The sequence below is a fragment of the Pholis gunnellus genome, assembly GCF_910591455.1.
Source record: "Pholis gunnellus genome assembly, chromosome: 24".
NCBI classification, from domain to species: domain Eukaryota; kingdom Metazoa; phylum Chordata; class Actinopteri; order Perciformes; family Pholidae; genus Pholis; species Pholis gunnellus.
This window is the reverse complement of record NC_136551.1, coordinates 1,223,630-1,239,193: the sequence shown is the minus strand read 5'-3', so window position 1 is coordinate 1,239,193 and position 15,564 is coordinate 1,223,630. Positions and strand designations below refer to the sequence as shown.

The 15,564-nt window shown below is 40.6% G+C and overlaps 1 protein-coding gene across 1 annotated transcript in view; it reads right to left on the bottom strand.

The window, feature by feature from the left end:
• Window positions 1-4,059: 4,059 nt before the first annotated feature.
• LOC306715262 (nucleotide-binding oligomerization domain-containing protein 1-like) overlaps window positions 4,060-15,564 on the bottom strand; it is a gene marked incomplete at its 3' end in the record, with an annotated part of 11,930 nt that continues 425 nt past the window's right edge. The window contains exons 2-10 of the mRNA XM_079185577.1: window positions 12,458-12,648; window positions 11,301-11,369; window positions 9,959-10,342; window positions 7,562-9,191; window positions 7,029-7,292; window positions 6,474-6,902; window positions 5,934-6,341; window positions 4,286-4,751; window positions 4,060-4,083 (exon numbers count right to left, since the gene is read on the bottom strand). Coding sequence (XP_079041703.1) covers window positions 4,060-4,083; window positions 4,286-4,751; window positions 5,934-6,341; window positions 6,474-6,902; window positions 7,029-7,292; window positions 7,562-9,191; window positions 9,959-10,295 — 3,558 coding nt within the window. The 5' untranslated portion in view covers window positions 10,296-10,342; window positions 11,301-11,369; window positions 12,458-12,648. The remainder of the gene's footprint in view (window positions 4,084-4,285; window positions 4,752-5,933; window positions 6,342-6,473; window positions 6,903-7,028; window positions 7,293-7,561; window positions 9,192-9,958; window positions 10,343-11,300; window positions 11,370-12,457; window positions 12,649-15,564) is intronic.

Below are 15,564 nucleotides of genomic sequence, written 5' to 3'. Positions count from 1 at the left end.
CTCATCCTGTCTCTGGACTTACTGCAGCTTTGCTTCCTGCTGGTTTAGTTCACTTCATATCATTTGATTTCATGTTTGAGATTTGAGAGTAAAATAAATTCACAATATATAAATATAAATAGTGGAACAACAGCAGAGAGACAGAAGTTATACAACACAACTACATGTTGATGATTCAGAGGACTGACATCTGTTTAATTCATTCATGTTTAACATTACTGTGAAATATAATTAAAAGAGATGTTTGTTATTTAATGTGTCAAAAGATATTTTCTTATGTTTTCAGGTTTTATTTCTAATCTGCTGAGATGTAAATAAAATAAAGCCAACAGCAGTTTTACCTGCAGGTCTTTTCATGTGTGTGTGATGTGTTATTATGTGTGTATGAGGAGGTATTAGCAGGACTGAGCTACACTGTTCTTATTATTAATATTCACATCCTTTATTATTCTCATACAGGCAGCAGACTGTGACATGTTTCCAGACTTGTTGCAGTTTAATAAGTCACATAAGAAGCTGTGTCCTCCCAAACTCTTTGCTCTGCTTCACTGGTTCGGTCAGACAGAGACCTTCATTCAGACACGTTAGCTTTACTGACGCTGATGTTTCATGTTGAGCGTCAGACGACTAGAAGCATGAGTGAGTGGTTTGACACGAGGTGCACTGGAGTAAGAGCATGATTATACTGACTCTGTTATTTATTGAATGGAGATCTACTTCTGAATGAAGAATGCATTCTGAATCACAACACCACAAATCTGACTGAAGCGTTTTAGTGCTGCAGCTGGTCGTGGAGAAGTAAATATGATCCACTTTAGTTTAATAACTGTTGGGTTGTTTAGTCTATAATAAAAACTCATGTTTTATCAAATCATGTAAAGTAAAATGACCTTACCTGAGCTGTGAGATAAAAGGCAGACACTGTAGGAAACTCCTCACTTCACTCTCTTCATGTGAGCAGCCTATCAGCTTCACTTGTTTCTTCTCTGGTTGGAGTTTCAGCACTTCCAGGAGGATGGAGGTCTTTCTCTCTGAGAGGTCTATGGACCAGACTGAAGGAGCTGACTGGAGAACTGACTGTAATGATGGAAGGAGACTCAGACCTGTTTCAGTCTCACAGTCCTTCAGGTGAGAGCACAGATCCAGCAGGAAACCACTCTGATATGTGTGATCATAATCATCATCATATAAAGGGAATGTTTTGTATGAGCACACTGATGATAACAGCTCCAGCATCTTCTCTCCTGTCTGTTCTCTCTCTGCTGCTGCACAGAACAGAGTCCAAAAGAACTTGATTCCTTTAGAACGATCTAACCAGAGATGATCAATACTGAAATAATAAAGGAAACATTTAGTGATTTGGTTTCATCTGCATAAACACAACAAGTCACTACTGATGGACTCCATCTTGTACATGTGTGTACTGTGAACAATCTAATGACATGTTGACTGAACATCATGTCTGGACTTTTACTGACTCACAACCAGCGGTGGGCCGTCAGGGCCAGCTAAGCCTTCTCTGCTGGCCTAAACACAATCACAAAGTTATAGCTATTTTATAATTTAATAATTTTTCACAAACACACTACATGTATTATAATAATTTTTCACATTAGCTTATTTTCTCATTGCACAGCTCCTGTCTTTCTCTGTTGCTCTGCTTCCAGCCTGCAGCTTGTTTTAAGGAGAGCTTTTATCCAATCAGATTCAGCCCCTATGTCTCTAGGTAGACTTTGCAGAAGTATATGGGAACGATATTGTTGATTGTCACAGTCTTCAACCAATCAGACCTTTAGTTTGACATGTTGGGCGTATTCTTTGAAGTGCCAGTGGTACCGAGGTACCTGCTAAATACGTCTGCATCAAGGTGCGCCGTGATTGGTCAGTGAGCCAGTGCATGACTAATGTGAAATTTAAGGTAGCTGGCAGAAGTTAGTTGGAAAGATATGGAAGAAATTATAACATTTTTAGGGTTTTGCTTGGTGTAGTTTATTTATTTTTATGAACGGTGTTCCTGGCTGACAGCGTCACACATTTTATGTCTGGGAATGTGTTTCATTTTAACTGAGCGTCTTGGTGTTTGGAGCTACGCTAAGCTAACCTGAGGACGCCTTAGCACGGCAGGACACTACGGTGCTTTTGAAAACAATTGGAGAAACCCCAGTGGATCTTCAGATCAACGAACACGTTTGCAGGGAAACGGAGCTCCACAACCGCGGTCCGCCCACGGACCGGCGGGCGCGGCGGCGGAGGTGGGATCCCGGTCCCGCTGCAAACCGGCCGCAGACGCTCGACTGTCACTGGCGTCCATTAATCGAGAAGGACTTCTTACTGGAACTGAAACGATGTACTAAACAACCGTACAACTCTTTGTCAACAAGAAAGGAGGATGGACTTTGTCTGTAAGTGAACAGCATTCGGTAAGGGACAAACTGCGTTTGTTTTTGCTCTTGTGTGGTGGAATGCGTGGATCCGCTGCAGGTCTGCTGGATTGATGTGTCATGCTTTGTTGTCAAATGAATATATGTGACTGGCATTGTCCGTTAATGACGCAGCGTCCCGTCATGCACGGATTCATGTATCTGCACCGTAGCTGTTCAACTGTAGTAGGACAGCACAGAAGGCCCAGGTATAAAATGCACAGCCCGCCACTGCTCACAACACAAACACTCATCCTGTCTCTGGACTTACTGCAGCTTTGCTTCCTGCTGGTTTAGTTCACTTTATATCATTTTGTAATGATAACAAAGTCTGTCTTTGTGTACGGTAATTGTGAATGAGGAACCTGTTGGTTATTATTTTCCTTCACATATTTAAAGTGCTTATGAATATGATCAGCTGCCTGTAATGATTACACAGGATATGAACTGGGTCTGTTATTGCTGTTATAACATTTTACCTGGTTTGTATGAATTGTGCGTGTAGACAGAATAGAGCAAGCGGTGTTTAGCGGAGTCAGAGAACACGGTTTTCCGGCGATTGCTCGGCAAAAGGATCCAAAGAAAGCGTTTCATGGATTATAAATCTGGAGACTTCACTGGAAACGGCTCAAAGGACCAGCAGCTAGACGGGCTGTGGTGAGGGAACGTGAGGTCTGTGGACAAAGGAACCGCGGCGTCTCGCCACGCTTCCACCTGTTGACTTAGTTTTGGGGATTAATTCGTCATCGGACTGTTTTGTGTTACTTTCAGGAACGTTGGAACTAATGGGACTCTGGGTTTGAGTGATAGTTTGTAAATGTTTAGTTTATTGTGCCGGACAGAGTACAGCGGAGCCTCACGGTTTCTGTTCCGTTTGCTGCATCCTGCTATACAGCAAAGTCATACGGCATGTATGAATTAGCTGTATATTAATATATGGTGTTGTATTTAACTGGCTGTGTGGTTTCCTTTGTGTCTGATGTGGTCCGTCATTATAGTGACTAATTGAGAGAAACTTTCAGCGTGTTTTTGTGTGTTCAACCATGTAACGCAGTCAGATGTAGTGTCTGTACACCAACTCAGATCCGCCCGTGCCCTTTCATTTTAGGTTCATGAACTTTTCCCTTTTTAGGTTTATATAATGAGGTGAGTTGTTACAATTTATAACACACTGATGTTATATAATAACAAAATAATTTCTTGTGTTTTCAGGGTTTATTTCTAATCTGCTGAGATGTAAATAAAATAAAGCCAACAGCAGTTTTACCTGCAGGTCTTTTCATGTGTGTGTGATGTGTTATTATGTGTGTATGAGGAGGTATTAGCAGGACTGAGCTACACTGTTCTTATTATTAATATTCACATCCTTTATTATTCTCATACAGGCAGCAGACTGTGACATGTTTCCAGACTTGTTGCAGTTTAATAAGTCACAGAAGAAGCTGTGTCCTCCCAAACTCTTTGCTCTGCTTCACTGGTTCGGTCAGACAGAGACCTTCATTCAGACACGTTAGCTTTACTGACGCTGATGTTTCATGTTGAACGTCAGACGACTAGAAGCATGAGTGAGTGGTTTGACACGAGGTGCACTGGAGTAAGAGCATGATTATACTGACTCTGTTATTTATTGAATGGAGATCTACTTCTGAATGAAGAATGCATTCTGAATCACAACACCACAAATCTGACTGAAGCGTTTTAGTGCTGCAGCTGGTCGTGGAGAAGTAAATATGATCCACTTTAGTTTAATAACTGTTGGGTTGTTTAGTCTATAATAAAAACTCATGTTTTATCAAATCATGTAAAGTAAAAGGACCTTACCTGAGCTGTGAGATAAAAGGCAGACACTGTAGGAAACTCCTCACTTCACTCTCTTCATGTGAGCAGCCTCTCAGCTTCACTTGTTTCTTCTCTGGTTGGAGTTTCAGCACTTCCAGGAGGATGGAGGTCTTTCTCTCTGAGAGGTCTATGGACCAGACTGAAGGAGCTGACTGGAAAACAACTGACTGGAGAACTGACTGGAGAACTGACTGTAATGATGGAAGGAGACTCAGACCTGATTCAGTCTCACAGTCCTTCAGGTGGGAGCACAGATCCAGCAGGAAACCACTCTGATATGTGTGATGATCATTATCATCATCATCATCATCATCATCATCATCATCATCAATATCATCATCATCATTATCAAAAGGGAATGTTTTGTATGAGCACACTGATGATAACAGCTCCAGCATCTTCTCTCCTGTCTGTTCTCTCTCTGCTGCTGCACAGAACAGATTCCCAAAGAACTTGATTTCTTCAGAACGATCTAACCAGTGAGGATCAATACTGAAATAATAAAGGAAACATTTAGTGATTTGGTTTCATCTGCATAAACACAACAAGTCACTACTGATGGACTCCATCTTGTACATGTGTGTACTGTGAACAATCTAATGACATGTTGACTGAACATCATGTCTGGACTTTGACTGACTCACAACACAAACACTCATCCTGTCTCTGGACTTACTGCAGCTTTGCTTCCTGCTGGTTTAGTTCACTTCATATCATTTGATTTCATGTTTGAGATTTGAGAGTAAAATAAATTCACAATATATAAATATAAATAGTGGAACAACAGCAGAGAGACAGAAGTTATACAACACAACTACATGTTGATGATTCAGAGGACTGACATCTGTTTAATTCATTCATGTTGAACATTACTGTGAAATATAATTAAAAGAGACGTTTGTTATTTAATGTGTCAAAAGATATTTTCTTTATGTTTTCAGCGTTTATTTCTAATCTGCTGAGATGTAAATAAAATAAAGCCAACAGCAGTTTTACCTGCAGGTCTTTTCATGTCTGTGTGATGTGTTATTATGTGTGTATGAGGAGGTATTAGCAGGACTGAGCTACTCTGTTCTTATTATTAATATTCACATCCTTTATTATTCTCATACAGGCAGCAGACTGTGACATGTTTCCAGACTTGTTGCAGTTTAATATGTCACATAAAAAGCTGTGTCCTTCTGAAATGTGGTCGGGTTGACATATAAAGAGGCATAAAATAAATAAACTTCATAAAAGTATAACTCTGTACTTCATTACTTGAGTAAAGGTTCACAGTAGTTACTTTCCACCACTGGTAACTGAGTCTGGTTGTGGATCAGTTGTAGCTGCGGTGGGGCTGCTGTCTATACTTTCTGTCATTAGTAGTTATTTAACATGCTGTGAAGCACACACTGTGTTAGTAGAGGCTTCTTGAGTTTCTGACTGCCACTGTCTGTTCACACAGTCTGTGCTGGAAGTCCTACTAGGACCACAACTCACTGTAGAACACTAAGACACATGGAGGAAGTCACCAGCTGTTCAAACAAGACTGATGACAAAGACACATCAGAGGAACAGTGTTCATAGTATGGTGATGTTAGAATGTAGGCATCACTGAACATTAGTTTAACCCTATTTAGAAAGACACTCTTCATATGAAGAGTTACATCATGTAAAGTAAAATGACCTTACCTGAGCTGTGAGATAAAAGGCAGACACTGTAGGAAACTCCTCACTTCACTCTCTTCATGTGAGCAGTCTATCAGCTTCACTTGTTTCTTCTCTGGTTGGAGTTTCAGCACTTCCAGGAGGATGGAGGTCTTTCTCTCTGAGAGGTCTATGGACCAGACTGAAGGAGCTGACTGGAGAACAACTGACTGTAATGATGGAAGGAGACTCAGACCAGTTTCAGCATCATAAGAGTACAGGTCCAGGAGGAAATCACACCATTTATGTTTCAAAGGGAATGTTTCATATGAGCACACTGATGATAACAGCTCCAGCATCTTCTCTCCTGTCTGTTCTCTCTCTGCTGCTGCACAGAACAGATTCCCAAAGAACCAGATTTCTTCTGAAGGTTTTGATGACTGAGGCACAAAACTGAAATAACGAGGATAAAAAAACATTTGATGTACAGTTTGTATCAAACAAAACTCAATATTTCTCTAAACTGTAGCATAAAACTTCTAGTTTCTAGTGAAAACAGAAATGGTTAGAAAGGTAACCAGTTACCTGAGCTGTGAGATAAAAGGCAGACACTGTAGGAAACTTCTCACTTCACTCTCTTCATGTGAGCAGCCTCTCAGCTCCACTTGTTTCTTCTCTGGTTGGAGTTTCAGCACTTCCAGGAGGATGGAGGTCTTTCTCTCTGAGAGGTCTATGGACCAGACTGAAGGAGCTGACTGGAAAAGTGGCCTCAGTTTTGGAATGACAGCTGAAAACCCTTTCGTCTCGACATGCTGATAAAAGTCAAGAAGGGTGTTATTTAAGTCAGTGGTGACAGAAAACAATGAGAAGAGCGTCTTCACTTCATTGAGAAAGCTTTCTCCTTCATGAAGTGCTGCTTTCAGGCATAAATCCAGTAACAGCTGCTTCTTCTTCCTCTCCAGTGTCCGTTGCTCCTGGTCCTGTAATGCTGGACCTCTGTGTGTCATCCTGAAGCTGCATGACAAACAGATGTATCAAACAGTACATGTACTGTAAAACTCTTTAGCATCAACGGTTTTACAAAAGGATCAAACTTAAAGTGTGTGGAATCAGCATCACGTAAAAACAGAAGCTACATACCTGAGTGAGCTGATGTGTGGCAAAGCCTCTAAGAGAGACGTGCACAGACTCGGGCAGACTGGAGATTCTCTCTCCCAGTGGAGGCAGACATTAACCTTCGTAGGAATCCTCTGCATGACTCTCACTGCTCTGTCAAACAGCTGTCTTTGACCCTCAACTGGAAGGTGCAACTGATTTCCATCAAGGCCAAGTAAGCTGATGTGGTCCATCTGCCCGTCACTCAGAAGCAAAACCCTCCACAGCTGCAGCAGCAGAGGGTCACACCTTTAATTTGAAGAATAATCAGAGACCACTTCCTCATTATTAAAATAACCGAGTAGAGAAACAGTAAAGGATCATAAAAAAGTGTTTACGCACAGATGCTACAGCTAAATTGAATTGATTTCTGTTCTATTTCCTCATCCTCAATATGTCTTGGATTAATTAATGAAAATAAGTGGTTACACATGAAGAAGAACAGATAAATTGTACTTAATTAGATGTGTTGTAACCTTAACAGTCATTAGACACTTAAAACACATGCTCACTCATACCTTTGGACGTTTTTAAGGCATCCAAATAGTTGTCTCATTCCTTGTTCTGATACCGTGACGTCCTCAAGGTTCAGCGATATTTTCCTCTCCGTCGACTGAGCGACCACATAGGCCACAGCACAGCATGTGAGAGGGTCCAGACTCTCTCCACTGAGATCCAGATGGTAGTCCAGCTTGTCCAGGAGGTTCATGCATGCTTCAGGACACTGGGACTCATACAAGCACTGGCATAGGAACAGTATGTCCACATCAAGCCCACTGTCCTCAGGACCAGCCTCATCTTTCTCATACAATGTGTCGATCATTTCCTCAAAGAACCAGTTCGATGTATTCTTGAGCTTCTTAGCTGGAATCAGACACTTCATGAGACTCGCGCTCTTCACATTCAACAATCTACACATGAAAGGGATCAGGTGTTTCATGTGTTTCTTCTCCTCAGTGAGGCATTGCTGAAACACATCCTTGATTTGATCTGGATTCTTCAAGAGCCACAGCGCTGCAAAAAACTCCTGCATGGTGTAATGGAGAAATGCATATGTTGTGTTTGTCTCCGTGGGGTGGACTTTGATAACAAGTGGATTCAGGAAGGAAAGGACACAGCTGTCTTCACAGGGAAGTTCTGTCAAGCTCACCGTTTTTCTTTTAGATGCATGAAAAGCAACCTCAGCCAAAGATAGTATTTCATTCCTCTTGCTGTCGATGAAGGAATTTAGATTTTTTTTTTTTGGGGGGTTGTTGATCTGAAGGCACTGGCGAACAATATTGATGTAGATGTCAGCTATACTGCACGGCTGTGGAGAGTCTTCTGGTGTCTCAGATGAAAAGCAGACAGACACCATCAGTGCATACATTGGGACATGGCAAAGAGTGAACAACTCCACGTTGCTCAAAACCTTCTTCTGTTCCTCTCCGAGCATTGCAGATAAGTATGTTTTTATGGCCTGCTCACTAAAGCCTTTCACTTCCACTCTGTGAAAGTCTTCAGAAGGGAAGTCTTCTTCATCATCCGGTCTCAAAGTCACAATGATCTTGGCCTCAGACAGTAGGTCCTTCTCTACAAGCCTCTTCACCACTGATGGATGGTGAGACAGATCTGTGATTCCATCAAAAATGAGCGTGACATTGTCAGAGTTGTTCTTTATGTCCTGTAAAACCTTTTCTTTGCCTTCTTCTGGTTCACTGTACACACCGAAGAGAAGATCCTCCAAGTTCTTGATGTCGGATTTTTCTCTCATGTCAAAGTAAAACATGTAATCAAGCTCCTTGTTGTCTCTTTCTGCCCACAGTTTCAACATTTGGTGAGTGACTGCTGTCTTTCCAATCCCAGGTTTACCAACCAACAGTATGTTTCTACCTGTCTTCAGCAGGTCACTGGGGGAAGTTTCTGCTTTGTTCTCGGGGATGTATGTCCTTAACTTTTTAGGGCGACTTTTCTTGCCTTTCTTTCTCTTGAAGTTCTTGACTTTAACTGGAGGGGAAATGTTTTGTGTGTCTAACACAAGAGACGTGTACGACAGATCGGGCTTATTGTTTCCTTCAAACAGTTTTTTGTTTGCCGTCCAGAACTGATTTGATATTTTTTGTGCTTTTAACTTCAACTTTACCTGATATTTGTGGCACGGCATTGGGCCTAAAATAAAAACAATAGTGAGTAAATAAATATACTATATATAATACTACAGCACAGTATTTGCACTTACACACATTAAAGGGTAACTTTGGTATTTTTCAACCTGGAGCATATCTTCCCATGTTTTTGTGTCCAAGTGATTAATGGGGACAATATTTTGTAATTGGTCCAGTATCAGAGAACCCTGGGGGAACCCTGATATGTCAGATATGTGTAGTGAATTAAAAACCACAATATTTACCTCTGAGTAAAGTATAAAGTAGAAAATACTCTAATAAAAATTAAGTATCTCAAATTTGCACAGAAAATGTTTATTGACAGCTATATTTACTGTCCATTGTATTTGTTATTCTTGTTTTGTTTCTTACCCATTTGTTACACGTTTAAAATAGATAAATGAAAATAAAGTGGAACAAATTGGCACTGTCTACATGACTGTATGAAAATAATGCACGAAAGGCATATAGTTTGTTTTCATGTTCTCCTTTCCTTTGGTAAAGGATGGTGCAGTGTATCCTAAGCTAAAGGAGATAAGAAAGGAAGCATTGAAATACATTGACGGTGTGATCACATTAAGCCCGTTCAGCAGCTGACGTCTGCAGCGTTCCCCATCAATACTAAATCAGTTAAAACACTGTTGTTCCCATTAGTCACAAAAACATGGGAAAATAGGTTGAGAAATACCAAAGTTACATCAAATCAGCCCCATAAAGCTAAATCATAAAGATGTAACACACACTATCAGTTAGAACTTTGCTTTCACATACCTTCTAAGTAGCTTGTATCTGTTTGTGAGTCTTCGTGGAAGGGAAAGCAGCTGATCCAGTAGTGCATGTCCTTGTCTAATGTCCACTTTCTCGTCACGTCAAGAATCCTGAGGAACTCGTAGCAGGTTGCTTTACCCTTTCTTATCACCGAGTCCAGTATTTTTCTGCGTTTATCGTAGTCATTTCGCTCTGCCTCTATTTCGCAAACCTCCTCATTACTCAAAATCCCTTTCTGATTCAAGTTCTCCAGAATCACTGAGAGATCCTTTAATTTTCCCACGAGAGATCTTCTGCCATTTTTGACGTATTCTAAGGCAGACTGTGTTGTACAAGCCATGTCTCCTTACTTCTGTGTGTTCTGCACACGGATCCAACTTCAATGATCTGGAGAACAAAATAAAAGCTTACATAAAAAGTGAATTACAACAATGATTCTGACTGTGATGTATGAACTATTATGTAAAACCTCTCAAATCTTTCAGAGTAACAAGATGTCTTTCTGAATAATGTGCTTCCCAAGATAAGAGGGTGGGGAACCAAACATCCATCTCTCATATTTACAGATTACTATCTCCACACTACATTTATACTGTCTGCAGAACAGGAAAAGGCCTGGCTGAACCCGCTCCTTTTCTCAATGGTGTGTCTTTAATTGAAACATGCTTAAAGAAATCTGTGCCTGACTGATTTTGTACTAATCACCTTTTACCTTTTACATCTTTTACTCTGCTACAGTATTTATTGTTACTTTTATTATAGCATTTAGCTTTTATTTGTTGTATTTTTGTCAGTTATGTTTCTAATTTTGTATCTTCCTTTTTGTATATTGTGTGGCATATTATTGATTTTGCATAAACTGTTGTTATAAATAGTTTCATTCTTTTTTTGAAGTCACAAAAAGGTTTTAAAGGGCAGAAGAAAATACATACTGCAGTAACAAAGAAGACAGCAACAGCTAAACAAGTGATGATTGAGGACCACACTAAACACATGCAGGCTGTATATCAGACACACTTGCACATGATAGTGGACCACACTAAACACATGCAGGCTGTATATCAGACACACTTACACATAGTTGTGGACCACACTGACCATATGCAGTCTGTATATCAGACACACTTACACATAGTTGTGGACCACACTGACCATATGCAGGCTGTATATCAGACACACTTACACATAGTTGTGGACCACACTGACCACATGCAGGCTGTGTATCAGACACACTTACACATAGTTGTGGACCACACTGACCATATGCAGGCTGTATATCAGACACACTTACACATGATTGTGGACCACACTGAACACATGCAGGCTGTATATCAGACACACTTACACAGAGGCCTCAAAGTTCCTCCTGATGATAGACTCCATCAGCTCTTCATTGCCTTTAGTTGTGATTTCCCTGATGACAAGAAAAAAGTCAAGTTAAAGCAGCCTGAGATGACAACGTACTTTCACCTCTTATGCACTTTTTTCAGGTGAAGAAAACAACCTAAGATGTTGTTTTAAGTATTTATTCTCTTAAAAAAAAAAGTATTGATCATCAACTAAACATAACACAGTACAGGACAGTGTTCTTTTCAATAAACATGCAAATATACAACACAGTGTTGTTATGCGCAAAGTTCAATAATGAATTAAAAAGTAGTGTATTGTGCACTTTTATTTTAGCAGTACTTTAAAAGTACTGCTAAAAGTGCAATAACATTTGCTTTGCAAACACTACAAATAAGGTGCTTTTTAAGAGCAGTATTCCCTTTACACAGTAGCTGTTAAAATGCAGGTATAATGATTCAGCCGGTGTTCACAACTTTATTTCCATGTGTGTAAGAGATGCAATTTGAAATATACACCTTGAAAACTGCAAACCTATCTACGTCAGGTTTTTTTCCTTTTTTATGTTTGATAAATTCTCAGTAGCGATAACTAAATGATATGCTTATTATACATATTACAAACAAATCAACTTTAAAAACTTTAAAATATATATATATATATATATATATATATTCACCACTGCAATATTTCTAGACACTTTTATTAGATGTCCTTTCTTTCCATAGAATATGTAATGCATTTCACGTATGTGTAGAACCTATTTAGTTTAGCTGATCTGGCATTAAAACGCAGAGAAAAAGCAGAGAGGGGAGTGCGTCAAGCTGCACAGAGCAGATCAAACTGGACAGGAAGTCAGTCACGAAATGGGACAGCACATCCGGTAATTCTTCAAACTCAACTGAACTCAAACAGTCCTAAATCTGAAATAAAGAGGTTTACATGAGCTACTAAAATATTGAAATGGACATATTTCTAAACATTGTAATCATCACAGGTTTATTATCTAAAATGATTAGTCTTTGGACTATGACACGTAGTAATAAACGAGTCAGTCTCTGTGGCCTGTTCCTCTTGATCTCCCTTTAAAAACACGGTTCTTCTCTTCTTCCTCACTAGAAACGCGCTCTACAAGAACAGTCCATGAGCAGTTACCTCTCCTGTGTGGCCCAGTGGGAGCCTCTCGTCCCTCGGGGAGGTGGACTGGGCTTCTCTCTGTGTCCGCAGGTCCAAACCGAACATTCTCCTTCATGCACGATGTCTGAACGTTTCCTGCTCCGTTTTTACTTTCACTTCCTCAGACACTCCCGCTGCTGGAAGAGGCCACACGAGGCCACAAGATGTCGCTGTTGACCAGCAGACAACAAGCTGAGAGATGAACTCCAGACTCTGAACCAGAAGTTATCCAGAAGTTATTATTGGCTTTTGGTTTTGTGTTTATTCACGTATCCTGTTATAAATGACACAAATGTATTTATTGTACTTCTACTGCACTACATCTCAGAGGTATTTATTGTACTTCTACTGCACTACACCTCAGAGGTATTTATTATACTACATCGGATGCCATAGAAGAAACATTTCTGGTTCCATTTTCAGACCAGGGTTCTTTAAAGAACCATTTCCTTAAACGGTTAATTAAAGAACCCACAAAGGTGCCTCAAAGAACCTTAAAAAAAATGGTTATTTGAGGCACCATTTCTGGTTCTTTGAAGAACCAAAAGAAAAAAAGACCAAGAAACACATGGAGAAGAACTGTGGAGGAGCTGCAGAGCCTAAACCACTCATGGGGCTCCATGCAGCCACTCGCCCAGGAGACGGGAGTGGAAGGCTGTTGTTGCTGCCCTACAGGAGGCATTAAAGGGCCTATAGAGAGATAGACTGTTAAGCTCTGGAGAACAATGCTGTAATTGTGTTTTATGGTACAATACCTTTAATATGTTCTGGAGTAATATTGTAATTGTGTTTTATGATATGAAATAAAGAAATAAAATAAATCTTTATTTTTGTAGAACTGGTTAAAACATAATATTTTTGTTGGTCATCCATTTGACTTTAATAGTACGCTGTACTACCATAAGAGTGAAGGAATATGGAGTCACTTTTGATACAAAAATATAACCTCAACCTGCTCTTCTATGTTCTGGTCTGTATGCTTCATGAAGCAGAGTCCATTTGTGCCTTGAACCTATAAAAGCGCCTCCTAAATCCTCACATGTTGTAAAAACAGCTCACCTCAGACATGACTCCAGGGAAGCTGACGTAGAAGTGCCCTTAAGGTCAAGCTGAAGGTTTTTGTTTAAAGAGCTCAACGAGGCACATATTTGAGCCGCTTTCCACCACAACATAAGAAAACATATAAAAACACGCCATGTTTGGAAGAAACACTAGTGGGTGAGCATGCATACGTGTTAATAAGAAATGCCTCATGGTTTTTAAGGGGGCAGAAGCAATATGGCTGCAAGATCTTTGTGTTGCATTGTAGCCGACATGCCTCTATTTTCCTCTCTTGTTTTGTTCTCACAGTAAAGGAGGATGTGTGACATCTGGAAGCGCTCAGGAGGCGGGACTTAAACCCCCAGAGTTGTTTCTCAGGGCACAAACATCAAAGGAAGTGACAGATAATGTTAGGACGCTTCGGTCGCTGCAGTCTCAAGCGCAGGGAGGTTTTCAGGAGGATGAGATGGCAACTTCTGAACACATGCAGGACAAGTCGGAAAGTTAACAGACAAACTCTAGTGCAGCAGCAGCAGGGAGGTGTATAAAAGGAGAAAAGCTTCAGTTTATGTCCACTGTGTCAGGTTGAGGAAACCTCTCCCCCGAATGTTCAAACATGTAATGTCTCAGAGCCAAGTGTGAAAACTGAAGCTGTGAGACTTTCTCACAGTACTGAGGTGAAGTGTGAATGAAAAGGCGAGCGCAGAACACCTGCTGCTCCTCGCAGGTCTTGTATTTAGCGGAGCGGTGTGTCCTTTAGTCTCTGAAGCCTCCAGCACCTGATATTTACTTTACACTCCCCCTGTTTTCAGTCACATGTAGAGGTCATGAACTCAGTGGTGCTTTAGGATGAGAGAGAGAGAGGACAGCACACTGCAGTTATTGAATATGAGAAAATGGGCCCCTGGGCACAGAAATGTAAAGGCCCCCCACCTCATAAGAACAAGAGCCACGAATACAAAGAGATACGTCTTTGCTCCTTCTGCATTTGCATCATGCTTTTTGGTGCTTTTGCATCTCTTTGTAGTTGTTTTGTGTCTTTGTTTAGTCATTTTGCGTCTTTGTAGTCATTTTGCATCTAGTTTTGGTCCTTTTGCATCTCTTTGAAGTCCTTTTGCATCTCTTTGAAGTCCTTTTGCATCACTTTGTAGTTGTTCTGCATCTCTTCATAGATGCATCTGGTTTTGATCATTCTGTTCGTTTAATAATTCCTGCTGTATAACTTTATATAGCAGCATAAGAGACACACGATGATACAATATGACATAAATACACTATACTCTGCTTTAAATCTAACCCCCCCCCCCCAAAAAAACACTCTTTTGTGTTTAAATGAAGCCTTTCATACACATGTCCATACTGTTAATAATTAATTTCATTGCATCATTTTATCCTCATGTTTCTCCAAATTAAAGCCTGAGGCAGCACGAACTTCCTCTACAGCTGCTGACATGCTGTGAGTGTACACAAGTACACTGAGTACTACCAGCTGCAGAATACTGCGTGTATGTACAATGTATATGTGCAGATGTCTGAAGTGAATGTTTTTCTTTGTTTTTTTTTACACTAAATCCATGTTTGTCCTTTTTGTGATTTTAGGGATTTGCAGGAAATGCAGAAACTCTTCCAACATGAGTCAGACAGAGATGTCGACATGTGGCAGCAGCACATGCGTCTCTGATTATCTTCATCTGACGTTTTCACTTACATGTCGCTCACTTTCACGCACGGATCCGTGCCTCGTGGTTCCATAGCAGCGAGTCGAAACAGTTCAGACGCTGCTGGGACGAGTTCAGCTTTCATTAGGACGGAAGACATGGAGCACTTATTGATGTGTCTGCACGTGATGTGGATGGAGAGACTGGGATCACAGAGGACCCACCTATAGGAGCACACTCCTCGGTGGTTTAGTGCCTCCTCCCGCCTCTTTTTTGCTCATCTTGCGCCGTTTGCACAGCAAAGCCGCAGTTATCCGGCGAGCGGAGCGCAAATCGAAAGCTTTTTTTCTCTCTAATTATCAAGCGGGAGAAGGGGAACAACTACAG